This window comes from Malus domestica, chromosome 13, assembly GCF_042453785.1.
Source record: "Malus domestica chromosome 13, GDT2T_hap1".
NCBI classification, from domain to species: domain Eukaryota; kingdom Viridiplantae; phylum Streptophyta; class Magnoliopsida; order Rosales; family Rosaceae; genus Malus; species Malus domestica.
Genome location: NC_091673.1, coordinates 38,121,140 through 38,136,056, shown reverse-complemented (window position 1 = coordinate 38,136,056; position 14,917 = coordinate 38,121,140). Strand labels below are relative to the sequence as shown.

The following is a 14,917-nucleotide window of genomic DNA, read 5'->3' as shown; positions in this document are numbered from 1 at the left end:
ACTAGTCTCAAGTCATTTGGTGTTGGACACTAAGACAAACACATAGGTGCTCGAAAGAGTAATCGAGTACACTGAACTACGATCAAAAGAGAGTTCGAACATACATGTCATGTATGAACTCTAAAAGTTGCAATATGCAAAGTAGTCATTTGACCTGAGGCATCATAGATGTCTAATGGTTAGGTCCTTGATCTTTGATCATGTCAAACGGCATTCCATCGGAGTGTCCACGGCATTGTTGGGGTCAAGCTATCTAGTCATGTAGACATATGAATGCACAACAAGGGATCTCTAACCTTCCATGGTGGAAGGAGAATACTCTAAGATATGATTCTAAAGTCTTTGGCCAAAGCAAATGAATATGACTTAGGAAGTTTGTTCCAAATCATATTCAAGGGAATCATATAGGAAAGTATCACATTGGATAGTAGACATGAAACAAACTATCACTTAAACAATGTGATTAAGAGTATTGTATTAGAGAAGGACCGTATTGCATTGTAGTTGTAACTGGATAGGTTCTCCAACCAATTCTACTTAGCTTGGGTAACCATGATATTCTGCTAGGCGTCACTCATGGTTTGTGGAAGCCCTAATGGTTAGCAAACACTAATCAATAAAGGGAGAATTGAAATGTGGTTTCAATTCACAATCGATCGTTAAGAGTAACAATCGCCCACTGCCTCGTTAATTGGAACCTAATGGATTGTACACCGAGTAAGGATGTATGTGAAGAAATCAAATGAAATGGATAAGCAATTAAATGGTTTAATTGAAGAATGGTCAAGATTAATTAATTAGTTAATTAATTTTACGAAAGGTTCGTGTTGGGCTTATATGTTGGTTTTGGGTTTCGGGGCCCAAAAGCGTTTTGGTCCAAAAGGCCCATTATGTTTAAGTTGTATGACAACTAAAAAAAAAGGGCAAATAGCCCAATAACATCAAAGAGGCCGGCCATTAGGGTGGATGGGCAAACTTGGATTAATTACAAGTTTGCCACTCACTTGTAATGAAGTATAAATTCAACTTTATAGCTTTATTTTCATTTAGGGTTTTCTAGTTGAAATTGGGTGAAACATTTTCTCTCCATTTTCTTCCAAGAGGCCGGCCACTAAGGGAAGGGACATCTAGCAATCTCTTCTTCCCTAAGTCATCCATATCATCTTCACAAAATACATCCTTGGTGAAGAGACTTAGAGACATCAAACTTTTGGTGTTTTGGAGAACATATCCTCATTTCCTCAAATCTTCAAAGGAGCACTAAGAGCACCTCCAGCGGGGGAGGTTGCTCGGGGGTTGTGGATCAAACAGTAAGAAATTGCTGGGGGGATGAGCTCCAGCGTATGGAAGCCCGAGCAACAGGCGAGGCCTGAGGAGCAGGCCCGTCGAGGATTGCCAGCCCGAGAGCCCGAGGGCTGCGTCAGGCGCGTGCGTTTCACGCGCGCGTGGGCGCGAGTCGTCCGACAAAAAAACAGGGCTGGGGCCCGCGATTTCAGTTTTGAAAAGTAACCGTTGGGGAAGCCACGTGGCTTCCCCATGTCTGTTCGATTGAAACGGTCATGTTTTATGGACCGTTGGATTTCCAACGGTAAAAAACATTTAAAAATCTCATTTAATTTCATCCGTTTGATCTAAGATCAACGGTTCACGTTATTAGGTTTTGTAAATTATATAAAAAAAAGAAAAAACTGTTTAAAAATCTAAAATGTTACCGTTGTGACACGTGGCACAATCTGGAGTGTTGGAATTTAAATTTTTTTAAATCCAACGGCAGAGATTAATTAGGTGAATAAAAATTTAAAAAAAATGTAAAAAAATTCTTAAAAATCCGAAAAAAAATTATGAAAAATTATAAAAAATTTTGATTTTACTTTTCTATAAATACCTTCTCATTATCTTCTACCCTACACCACAATTTCATATTTTCTCAACTACTTTCAACCACATTCCTATCTTTCTTTCAAAGTTTCAATCCAATTTTTTTCCAACAAAATGACTACTCAACCAGGTACGAATTGGACGCTTCTTGAAGATGTTGCGTTGTGTACTAGTTGGGTTCAAGTTACTCATGACTCGATTACGGGTAATGAGATGCAGTTGCGAGAAATGTGGAGTCTTATTCATACCAATTATCTTGAGAAAATGGGTGGGCAAAGAACTAAAGAATCGATGTCCAGTCGTTGGAAATTACTTAGTCAATCGTTTAGTACGTGGAGAGACGCCTTGGCACAAGCTAGTGGTAATCTTCGAAGTGGGGAAAATTTAACGGATCAGGTAACAATATATTATTTATTTGTTAGCTACTTTCATTATATTTATTTGTTTGTATTATTTATTTGTTATCTTCTTTCATTATAATTATTTGTTAGCTACTTTCATTATATTTATTTGTTTGTATTATTTGTTACCTACTTTCATTATAATTATTTGTTAGTTACTTTCATTATAATTATTTGTTTGTATTATTTATTTGTTACCTACTTTCATTATAATTATTTGGTTGTATTATTTATTTGTTACCTACTTTCATTATAATTATTTGTTAGCTACTTTCATTATATTTATTTGTTTGTATTATTTGTTACCTACTTTCATTATAATTATTTGTTAGCTACTTTCATTTATAATTATTTGTTTGTATTATTTATTTGTTACATACTTTCATTATAATTATTTATTTGTTACCTATTCTCATTATAATTATTTGTTTGTGTAGGAACTTCAAGCACAAGCTTGGTATGGTGCCAAAACCAAAAGCAAAAACAAAACATTCACCCGGTTTGAATGTTGGAATATTGTCAAAGATTGTCCTAAATTTAGAGTTGTGCATGTCGGTCCAGAAGTTTTCATGAACAGCACCCCTCTACACTCTACACCTGAGCATGCCTCGCATGATCATGATGAAGATGATTATGAAGAAGTGCCTGAAACGCCCCCCGTTGAACAAGCGTCGGGGTCGACCCGTTTTCCAATTAGGCCTCAAGGTAAGAAGGCTTCAAAGAGAAAAGGTAATGCTTCCAAGAATGATTATGCAAAGTATATGGAAGATCTTGCCTGCCAACGTGAATTGAATTTGGCCCGGGAAATGGCTAAATTTGAGGCTGATAAGGCTAGAGAGGATGCAAAAGCTGCAGCTTTTGAGAGAAAATTTGAAGCTGATGAGAAAGAAAGAGAACTACTTCGGCAAGAAAGGGAACATAGAAGAGAAGAAAGAATGGCTGAACGAGATCGTGACATTATGAAGGAGCCTTTAGAAGGGAAGTCTCCAGACTCTAAATATTTTTGGAAGTCAGAGAAAGCGGACGTGGTGCGAAGGAGGCGTGCAAGAGAAGCGAGAGCAAGAGGAGATGGTCCTAGCACCACAAGAGAAGATTATCCTAGCACGACAAGAGAAGATCATCCTAGCACCACAAATTGGTTAGGTGATGGTTATCATCCATTCACGAACCCATAATTTTCCAATCAATTCGGGTTGTAATTTCTTATTCGGGTTGTAATTTCTTATTCATTGAATAGAGTACTTTATGTTGTTTCCAATTTATTGAACTTAGTACTTTATTCAAAACACATTTAAACACACCAAATAAAATAACATCAACACACCAAAAAAACACACCAAATAAAAACAAACACCAAATAAAATAAAATTACATTTCAACTCACTAAATGAACTAAAAAAACACACCACATAAAATAAAATAAACACACCAAATAAAAACAAACACCAAATAAAATAAAATTACATTCAACTCACTAAATGAACTAAAAAAACACACCACATAAAATAAAATAAACACACCAAATAAAAACAAATACTAATGAACTTAAGTATCGTCAGCACCCCTCAATTCCCACTGGTGCTCTATCAAGTCAAGTTGGCGGGCATTGTGCATATATGACCTTTGAAGTGCAGTATATCGTTGGATGATCCTTTCATTGTAACGTCCATCCCTTTCTAATGGCTCATGTTGCACGGGCTCATCGGTGGCGTCATGAGCACAATATATACGTGTTCTTGAATTGTTCATCGTGTCTGGCTCATATTCATCAACGGCTTCATAATCGTACTCATCTTCCACAATCATGTTGTGAAGAATGATGCACGTCATCATGATGGATCGAAGCGACTCTACATCAAACAATCTGGCAGCACCCCTGATGATCGCCCAGCGAGCTTGGAGGATACCGAAACAACGCTCCATATCCTTCCTGCACCCTTCTTGACATCTTGCAAAGTGTTTTTCCTTTGCACTGCGCGGACGTGGCACTGTTTTGACAAATGTTGACCACCTTGGGTAAATGCCATCAGCTAGGTAGTATGGCCCGTCGTACATACGTCCATTGACCTCATACGTGACTTTTGGTGCCTTTCCTTGCAGGACATCGTTGAACACTGGGGATTGGGCAAGGACGTTGAGGTCATTTTGAGCTCCCGGAACCCCGAAAAAGGCGTGCCAAATCCATGTATCAAAAGATGCCACCGCCTCCAAAATGATACTTTTTGATCCTTTTCTATCCCCATAAGCACCTTGCCATGCACTTGGACAGTTTTTCCAAGTCCAGTGCATACAATCAATGCATCCAATCATCCCTGGAAAACCTCGCATCTCGCCTTTCTTCAGAAGCCTTTGTAAGTCCATATGAGTAGGTTTCCGGAGGTACTCTGCGGTGTAGATAGATTCGATTGCCGAACAAAACCTCATCAGGGACTCAAGAATGGTTGATTTTCCCATCCTCGTTATCTCGTCCACTTGGTCTGCAGCTGCTCCATATGCAAGCATCTGCAAGGCAGCAGTATTTTTTTGTTGAGGCAGGAGACCCATAGCACCAAAAGCATCCGGCTTTTGCACAAAGTAAGAATCATGGTTGCAAACAGCGCCCATGATTTTGTTGAAAAAATGTCGTTCCATTCTAAAACGACGTCGGAAGTATGTATCAGGGAATGCACTGTTACGGACAAAATAATCGTTTAAGAGCTCCTGACCTCGTCGTTGCCTGTTTCTATCAATGTTTACAGCACGGTTGGGCCTGCAGATATGAGCCACAGTTTGGACGACTCGACGGGATTGTGAGGCTCCTGTCATTCTTGATTCGTCATCTCTTCGTCTACGCTCGTCATCCTCTTCCATCTCATTTTGGGCCCAATCCCCAACATTGAACATTCCTTCTGATTGGTTAAACAATTCTTCCTCTTCTTGCTCGATTTCCCACATCATCTTTGAAGACGAAGAAGAAGACATTGTAAGAAGGAAACAGAAACTATGAATAATGATATGGATTTTGGTGAAGAAGGAAGCAAAAACTATTAATAATGATAGGGATTTTGGTGAAGAATGAACCAGAAACTATGAATAATGATAGGGATTTTGGCGAAGAAGGAAGTAGAAACTATGAATAATGATAGAGATCTTGAGAAAATTGGTGTGAGATTTATGAGGATGGATGGTGGATTATATGGAGGATTTAGAAAGGATTAGGTTGTAGATAATGCCACGTGGCATGCCGTCATTCGTTAAAAATCTGGTGGAAATCTATCCTCAAAGATTGTAATCGGATTGTGACACGTGGCACGACGTGATTGGTTACAAATCTTATCAGAAATCCATCATCAATAATTGTCTTTTCAGATAATGACACGTGCCTTGACACAACGATTAAAAATCTTATCGGAAATCCATCACCAATAATTGTCTTTGCGGATAATGACACGTGGCGCAACGAGAACGATTAAATATCTTATCCGAAATAACAAATAAAATTCTTTTGAATTATTTTATAAATACAAAAATACAAAAATTTTATTGCTATTGGCTTTTCGGATAATGACACGTGGCGCAACGAGAACGATTAAAAATCTTATCCGAAATTACAAATAAAATTATTAGGGTTATGTATTATTTTATAAATAAAAAAAGTAATAATATTTTATTGCCAATTGCCAGGGCTATTCAATGCAAGGGTGGAGATGCAAAAGACAATTGCCAGGGGAATGCACTGTTCATTAAGGGCAATTACTGTTCACTAGGTGGATTAAATAGTGAATAGCCTGGGGGGAGGGCTCCTACACTGGAGTTGCTCTAAAGGGAGGAAAACACAAGGAGGATTCAAGGAGCTTGGAGGTGACTTGAAGGCCCTCCACTTGGGTGAATCCCTTGTGTAAACAAGGATGAGCTTCAAGGGTAAAGAAACTCTAAATCTTCACTTCTCTTTAATGTTGTTAAAGAGTTTATTGGTTCACCATATACTAGGCTTTGAAAGTCATGGGTTTTATGAATTGTTTTTGAATGCATGTCTACTTTAAAGTGTTAATAGCTTGCATATGTATTCAAATGTTCATACTTGTTCTTAGCTAGGACAAAATTTTTCCTTCAAGTGGTATCAGAGCCTAGGCCTAGTTTATGGTGAATCCTTTTGGGTTTTGTGATTTTCATGATTTGTGATTTAAATGTTGTAAATGTTACAAGCTTTGTTCTTGCTTTTGAATATATAAATTTTGCTAGAAAATTTAGCATCTCAAATGTTGTAGATGTATTTCATTCAAGCATGAATATTGGAACTAAAATTTGGTGCCATGTATTTTGGGAAATTCGGCCAAATCCTTAGGGTGATTTTTTGGGTTCATGTTTGTCTTGTTAAAATGGTTTTAAGGTGACTTTTGGAACCCCTAAGTACCCTAGGATATTAGCCCTCTTTTGAGTGGTGAAAAATTGAGTTTTGGTGAATGAAAACATTCATGGAGCTATTATGAGTTTTCATGGTGTTCTTCAAATGTTCTTGAAGTTCTTGCCAAGAACAAAAAGGTTTGAAGTTTTGATTGAAAAGTTTTATGTTTTTCATAAAGTTTTGGTTTATTATTTGATGGTTGATGGTTATAGGTGAGATGTGATGAAATGTTTTAATGTTTGTCATAAGTTTTAATTTTTCTTACAAACCATCACTTTCACCCTTTTCCTCACCCACCAAAATCAAGTTGCATAAAACCCTTGAAGGAAAAAATTTGTCCTAGCTAAGAACAAGTATGAACATTTGAATACACATGCAAGCTATTAACACTTTAAAGTAGGCATGCATCCAAAAACAATTCATAAAACCCATGACTTTCAAAGCCTAGTATATGGTGAACCAATAAACTCTTTAACAACATTAAAGATAAGTAAAGATTTAGAGTTTCTTTACCCTTGAAGCTCATCCTTGTTTACACAAGGGATTCACCCAAGTGGAGGGCCTTCAAGTCACCTCCAAGCTCCTTGAATCCTCCTTGTGTTTTCCTCCCTTTAGTTCTCCTTTGAAGATTTGAGGAAATGAGGATAAGTTCTCCAAAACACCAAAAGTTTGATGTCTCTAAGTCTCTTCACCAAGGATGTATCTTGTGAAGATGATATGGATGACTTAGGGAAGAAGAGATTGCTAGATGTCCCTTCCCTTAGTGGCCGGCCTCTTGGAAGAAAATGGAGAGAAAATGTTTCACCCAATTTCAACTAGAAAACCCTAAAAAGAAAATAGCTATAAAGTTGCTTTTATAACCTTTTCTTTGGTGAGTGGCAAACTTGCAATTAAGCAAGCTTTCACCATCCACCCTAATGGCCGGCCATCATATTGTTGTTGGGCTTGTTGCTCATTTTGTTTTAGTTGTCATACAACTTAAACATAATGGGCCTTTTGGACCAAAACGCTTTTGGGCCCCGAAACCCAAAACCAACATATAAGCCCAATACGTACCTTTCGTAAAATTAATTAACTAATTAATTAATCTTGACCATTCTTCAATTAAACCATTTAATTGCTTATCCATTTCATTTAATTTCTTCACATACATCCTTACTCGGTGTACGATCCATTAGGTTCCATTTAGCGAGGCAGTGGGCGATGTTACTCTTAACCATGAGTGACGCCTAGCAGAATATCATGGTTACCCAAGCTAAGTAGAATTGGTTGGAGAACCTATCCAGTTACAACTACAATGCAATACGGTCCTTCTCTAATACAATACTCTTAATCACATTGTTTAAGTGATAGTTTGTTTCATGTCTACTATCCAATGTGATACTTTCCTATATGATTCCCTTGAATATGATTTGGAACAAACTTCCTAAGTCATATTCATTTGGTTTGGCCAAAGACTTTAGAATCATATCTTAGAGTATTCTCCTTCCACCTTGGAAGGTTAGAGATCCCTTGTTGTGCATTCATATGCCTACATGACTAGATAGCTTGACCCCAACAATGCCGTGGACATTCCGATGGAATGCCGTTTGACATGATCAAATATCAAGGACCTAACCATTAGACATCTATGATGCCTCAGGTCAAAGGACTACTTTGCATATTGCAACTTTAGAGTTCATACATGACATGTATGTTCGAACTCTCTTTTGATCGTAGTTCAGTGTACTCGATTACTCTTTCGAGCACCTATGTGTTTGTCTTAGTGTCCAACACCAAATGACTTGAGACTAGTCATACTCACGCTTGAGTCAACACAACACATACTAACCTTAGCGGATTGTCAATGCCCAATTGGCAATCCTATGGCTAGGAACGTTTTAGGAATGAACATAAGAGAAAGGCCTCGATAATCTAACTCACTTAGATCACTTATCTCTTAGAACAAATACATTCCTTGGATTCTCTTATTGCTTAAACACATGATACAATAAATAGTGATTAACAATAAGATTTGCCCTCCATTAAACATATAAAAGTTTAATACATTAAATATTCCAAAAAGCTATTACATCAAATGAGTGGCTTTGTGGGCATACTTCCAACAATCTCCCACTTGCACTCAAAGCCATCCTCCCATGTATCTAATACCCATCTTATCCATATGACGGTCAAGCTGGATTTGAGACATTGGCTTTGCCAGTGGATCTGCTACGTTATCGGCTGAAGCAACTTTAAGAATGTTGACTTTCCCCTCGGCAGCATATATTCTAATGATATTAAAGCGTCTGTCAAAATGCTTGTTCTTTTGATGTGCCCTGGGTTCCTTGGCTTGAGCTATCGCCCCACTATTATCACAGTACAAAGTTACTGGTGATGTAATGGTTGGAACCACTCCAAGTTCAGTGATGAACTTCTTCATCCAGAACGCTTCTTTGCCGGCTTCAGCTGCAGCGACATATTCAGCCTCTGTTGTGGAATCAGCAATTACACTTTGCTTCTTGCTTTTCCAACTGACAGCCCCACCATTCAGAGTGAATACATATCCGGAGTTGGAACTTCTATCATCGACGTCAGATTGGAAATCTGCGTCTGTATAGCCTTCCACTCGCAACTCTGCCGCTCCTCCATACACGAGGAACATGTCCTTAGTTCTTCTTAAGTACTTAAGGACCGTCTTGACAGCTGCCCAGTGTTCTGATCCTGGGTTAGATTGATATCGACTAGTAATGCTCACATCATATGCGATATCAGGCCTTGTGCATATCATGGCATACATGAGACTTCCTATGGCGGAAGCATAAGGAATACAACTCATTTGCCGTATCTCTTCAGGAGTCTTAGGTTCCATGGCCTTAGAAAGGTGAATTCCATGTCTCACAGGAAGAAAACCTTTCTTAGATTGTTCCATTTCGAACCTACTTAGCACCTTATCAATGTACATAGATTGGGATAATCCAATTAATCTTCTGGATCTATCACGATAGAGCTTTATCCCAAGTACATAAGATGCATCTCCTAAATCTTTCATGTGGAAGGTTTTGGACAACCACACTTTAACAGAAGAAAGTATTGCAGTGTCATTCCCGAATAGTAATATGTCATCTACATATAACACTAGGAATACTACTGCTTCCCCAACGACCTTTTGATAAACACAATTGTCGTCTTCGTTTTGAGTAAAACCAAACGTTTTGATTTCAGTGTCGAAACGAATGTTCCAGCTCCTGGAGGCTTGCTTAAGTCCATAAATGGACCTTTGAAGCTTGCATACCTTAGTCTTTTCAGACTTGGACATGAAACCTTCGGGTTGAGTCATATAGAGCTCTTCCTCTAGGTAGCCGTTCAGAAAGGCCGTCTTCACGTCCATTTGCCATATCTCATAATCATGGTACGCAGCTATAGCAAGCAAAATCCGAATGGACTTAATCATGGCTACAGGAGAGAAAGTTTCTTCATAGTCAATCCCTTCTCTTTGCCTGTAACCCATGGCTACTAGTCTAGCCTTATAAGTCTCCACGTTCCCATCAACGCCTATCTTCCTCTTGAAGACCTATTTGTTTCCAACAGGTACAATACCTTCTGGAGGGTCTACAAGAGTCCAGACCTGATTTTGATACATGGAATCCATCTCGGATTTCATGGCCTCTTGCCATCTCTTTGAATCAATGTCGGACATTGCTTCAGTGTAGTCTCTAGGGTCCTCTTTTGTTTCATTGTCACCTAGAAGGTACAATTCATCAAAGTCATAGTCTAAGCCATACCTCTTAGGTGGCTTACTAACCCGTTCAGATCTACGTGGAGCTAGGGGTTCAGGAACAGGGTTGTCAACTTGTTGAGTGCTGGTTTGTGGTTCATCATTAATCTCATTAATTTCTTTCAATTCTATCTTGCTAGTTCCTTTAAGAATGAATTCATCCTCCATGAATATAGCAGTTCTGGCGACAAAGACTTTCTGGTCGTCAGGGTGATAGAATTCGTATCCATAAGTCTGTTTAGGATACCCCACAAAATAGCATTTAACGGATCTCGCTTCAAGCTTTCCAGCATCTTGTTTCTTAACATATGCTGGACAACCCCAAATCTTAAGATGTTTAAGACTTGGCTTCTTCCCATACCATATCTCATATGGTGTTTGTGGAACAGATTTAGAGGGCACTGCATTTAGCAAATAAGCTGCTGTGTGTAGTGCATATCCCCAGAATGATATTGGTAGATCAGCGGAACTCATCATAGAACGAACCATGTTCATCAAGGTTCGGTTTCTCCTCTCAGAAACTCCGTTATGTTGAGGAGTTCCTGGTGGAGTCCACTGTGATACAATTCCACACTCTTTGAGATAATCTAGGAACTCGTTACTCAGATATTCACCCCCTCGATCCGATCTTAGGGTCTTTATCTGTTTCCCAGTTTGCTTCTCAACTTCATTCTTGAATTCTTTGAACCTTTCAAAGGATTCTGACTTGTACTTCATAAGATACACATAGCCAAACCGAGAGTGATCGTCGGTGAATGTGATATAGTAGGAGAAGCCTCCTCTCGACCTAGTAGACATAGGTCCACATACGTCAGTGTGGATTAACCCTAGAATTTCAGTGGCACGCTCTCCTTTTCCAGTAAATGGAGATTTGGTCATCTTCCCTTTCAAGCAACATTCACAAGTACCCATCCGGTCATTACCTAATGGGCGAATATATCCGTCTTTCGACATCTTGTGAATCTTATCAAGGTTCACATGTCCAAGTTTAAGATGCCACATCCTTTCTTGGTTAACTTCTTCTCTAGCCCTTTTGGGTTTTGAGGTATTCCCGCTTTCAATACAGTGCGTCCCACTATTCGTCTCTAGGTGAAAAAGTCCCTCTATCATATTACCATGAGAGATAATACGACCGTTCAAGTATAAAGTGCAGCTCATTTTGTCAAACAATACTGAGTGCCCATCTCGTAAAAGCTTAGAGATAGAAATCAAATTATTTATACATGAAGGAAAATATAAACAATTTTTAAGTTCCAGGACTTCCCCAGATGGTAGGTTAAGCATGTAGGTGCCTATTGCTTTTGCAGAGATTTTAGTGCCGTTCCCAACTCGCACAACCATCTCCCCATTGCGCAGTGACCTGCTCCCTGCTAGTCCCTGCAACGTATTGCAAATATGTTGACTAGCGCCTGAATCAAATATCCAGGAATTGGAGCTCACTGTAAAAGCACTCTCTATGACAGAAATAGTCTCTTCAAAAGTTCGTGTCATAAGGCTCGCAATGTGCACCCTATATTTCTTCTTCCAACGTTCATCCTTTCCACAATGAAAGCATGTTCCTTTGGATTTCTTTGCCTTCTTCTTATGCAACCTTTTCCTTGTGTTTGCATTCTCACTCCCACTGTCCCTTTTGAAACCTTTTTCAAATTTACAGCACATGTCAATCATCTCTTTCAAAGAATGATCGAATCTATTCACTTTATAGTTTACAATAAACTTAGTGAAATCATCCGAGAGAGATGCAAGGAAAAAGTCTTGGGCCATTTTCCCATCGATGGAAGTTCCTAAACTTTTAAGATCTTTCAATATCTTTTCCATCTTTTGTCCATGTTTATGGACCGATGCCCCCTTTGCCATCTTGGCATTCATTAGACTACAAACATTTGAGAATCGTACATTACTAGTCTCAATGTCATGCATCTTATGCAAACTTTCAACCATGGCACAAGAAGTGTTCATGTGCTTATGTAGCTTCATAAGCTCCTCACTAAGTGAAGTGAGGATTAAGCATTTGGCTTGTAAGTCATCCTCATAGTGTCTAACATAATTTTGACACTCCTCCTTTGAAGCTAGTTTCGTAGGAGGTACATGAGGAGGGGATTGCTTAAGCACATACAATATGTCTTTCACCTTTGAGACCTTCTCAATATGGCGATACCAAGCAAGGAAATGTTGGCCCTTAAGGCCCCTTTTGTCAAGTACAATGGTGGGTATAATTTTAGGCATGTCGTTCACTACATAACATAACAGAAATCGTATTAGATTGTTTGTTTAAAACTATTTGATTGGGTCTTTGAATCAAATAGTACCACCCACTATTTTTGGCAAATTCCACATCCCTCAATAGAATTCGAGAGTTATATTGAACTCTTAGCGGGGTATGGGAGACTCACCATTACCAAGCCCACCTCAGAATTATATCATGTTGGTTAGCAAAAATAATGATGAGAGAATAACGCATTATTCATTTACAACTCTTGTAATTACCCATCTTGTTTGGCCTCTAGAGAATGATTACCTCAGAATTATATCATGTTGGCACCATTGCACTTAGTTAAGTCATTCCCACCATGCTTAGTTTATGTAGAGGTTCAAGCACAACCTCAGAATTATATCATGTTGGTCATACTCGTTGTCTACATTCACCTCATCATATGTTTATGGGTTCCTCCTGGATGTAAGCACATACTTTGAACTTCCCCATTATAGGGTCAAGCCGGTGCATGAGTCACAAACGATTGGATCCCACCATGGTGGAAGGCCTACGAAGAGATGTTCAAAGCATCTCTCGCTTATCAACTTAATATACGTTTTGAGGGAGTAGTTTTGGGCTACATCAAAACATTTTAATCACATTAAAAGAACTTGGGCCTATCACAACCATTGGTCCAAGTTAATATGAATTAGTAGTTTATAATACTCCCACTATTTCGAAGAAACAAGCGAGACTATATAGAACTACTAACGAATGCATTGCATCCTCATATGGACTATATAGTCATATTAGGTTTTAGGATGATTTTGAACCGTTCGATTTGATCCAACACGAGCCTTGTGTTGGACCTTGGGTTTAAGGTAGATAGTTGTTGATTTTAGTTACGCATTTAATCCAATTAAACCGTTATTTCCTATTGGGCGTTGGACCCAACTATTCCATTTTGCACACATATAAACAAAAGGAATACATGAAATAATAAGAAGGGCTTATGCCCTTTTACAACACAAATCAAATGATGGACTTATGTCCATTTACAACAAATTGAATTAATCAAATTACATTCAAATCTATACTACTAAAACCCAAACATTCATAATGTAAAGCGGCCAATCACATAGCTCAATTATCGAGGCCTTTGGTTCATAATCACCCTTTTCTCAATTAATCACATTAACTAAGAAAGCAACTTAAACAATTGGTTTTTGGATCCATAGAATTGATTTAAATGGAACTAAATGAAATGAAAATCCAATTCTCATTAAAGAGACAAAACAATTTTGTTCTCATTTTATTTGGGCCAAAAGGAAACTATGACCACAACAATTGGGCCATAATGCAAATACAAAAACTTTTGGGGTCACTTTGTAAAAACACAATAGTCCACAACTTCATGTAATTACAACTAGATCCCAAAATTTTATTAATGTAAAAACATCATTAAAGGATCAAAACAATTCGTCCTTTAGCGTTTTAGGGCCTTAACGTAAAAACGTAAACTTTTGGGCCAAAGTGCAAATACACAAAAGTATCAAAACTTTATGTAATTGCATAAAAGACCCCAAAAATACCCCCACTAGGGGGTGGCTGGTTTTTAGAGAGGTAAAGTAGTGTGAAAGGGTTTTATGCAAGTTGTGCATGCATGTGCAAAATGCAAGTGGATTTTGGTGGGTGAGTTATTGGTGAAATTGATGGTTTGTAAGAAAAATAAAAGTTTATGACAAAACATTAAAACCATTTCATCACATCTCACCAATAACCATCAACCATCAAACCATAAACCAAAACTTTATGAAAAACAAAAAACTTTAGAATCAAAACTTCAAACCCTTTTGTTCTTGGCAAGAACTTCAAGAACATTGAAGAACACCATGAAAACTCACAATAGCTCCATGAATGTTTTCAATCACCAAAACTCAATTTTTCACCTCTCAAAAGAGAGCTAATATCCTAGGGTACTTAGGGGTTCCAAAAGTCACCTTAAAACCATTTTAACAAGACAAACATGAACCCAAAAAGTCACCCTAAGGATTTGGCCGAACTTCCCAAAACACATGGCACCAAATTTTAGTTCCAATATTCATGCTTAAATGAAATACATCTACAACATTTGAGATGCTAAATTTTCTAGCAAAATTTATATATTCAAAAGCAAGAACAAAGCTTGTAACATTTACAACATTTAAATCACATATTATGAAAATCACAAAACCTAAAAGGATTCACCATAAACTAGGCCTAGGCTCTGATACCACTTGAAGGAAAAAATTTGTCCTAGCTAA

The 14,917-nt window shown here is 38.1% G+C and overlaps 2 protein-coding genes across 2 annotated transcripts; one reads left to right on the top strand and one right to left on the bottom strand.

Moving 5' to 3' along the window:
• Window positions 1-1,888: 1,888 nt before the first annotated feature.
• Window positions 1,889-3,537, top strand: LOC139190684 (uncharacterized). The gene is made up of 2 exons (XM_070811097.1): window positions 1,889-2,274; window positions 2,717-3,537. The coding sequence occupies exons 1-2, from the start codon at window positions 1,993-1,995 to the stop codon at window positions 3,452-3,454; spliced, it is 1,020 nt and encodes a 339-aa protein (XP_070667198.1). The 5' UTR covers window positions 1,889-1,992; the 3' UTR covers window positions 3,455-3,537.
• A 287-nt stretch (window positions 3,538-3,824) lies between these two features.
• LOC139190979 (uncharacterized) lies at window positions 3,825-10,909 on the bottom strand. The gene is made up of 2 exons (XM_070811474.1): window positions 10,448-10,909; window positions 3,825-5,216 (listed from the first exon to the last, which is right to left on the bottom strand). Exons 1-2 carry the CDS (start codon window positions 10,907-10,909, stop codon window positions 3,825-3,827), a joined length of 1,854 nt encoding a protein of 617 aa, XP_070667575.1.
• Window positions 10,910-14,917: the final 4,008 nt, after the last annotated feature.

What these genes read in the sequence shown, in the direction of transcription:
- LOC139190684 (XM_070811097.1), top strand. Translation starts at nt 1,993, where the DNA reads ATGACTACTCAACCAGGTACGAATTGGACGCTTCTTGAAGATGTTGCG. An exon ending in GGGAAAATTTAACGGATCAG is followed by an intron (nt 2,275 to 2,716) that starts GTAACAATATAT and finishes TTGTTTGTGTAG; the next exon opens with GAACTTCAAGCACAAGCTTG.
- LOC139190979 (XM_070811474.1), bottom strand. Translation starts at nt 10,909, where the DNA reads ATGGTTCGTTCTATGATGAGTTCCGCTGATCTACCAATATCATTCTGG. An exon ending in CTCCACGTAGATCTGAACGG is followed by an intron (nt 5,217 to 10,447) that starts GTTAGTAAGCCA and finishes TCGTCTTCAAAG; the next exon opens with ATGATGTGGGAAATCGAGCA.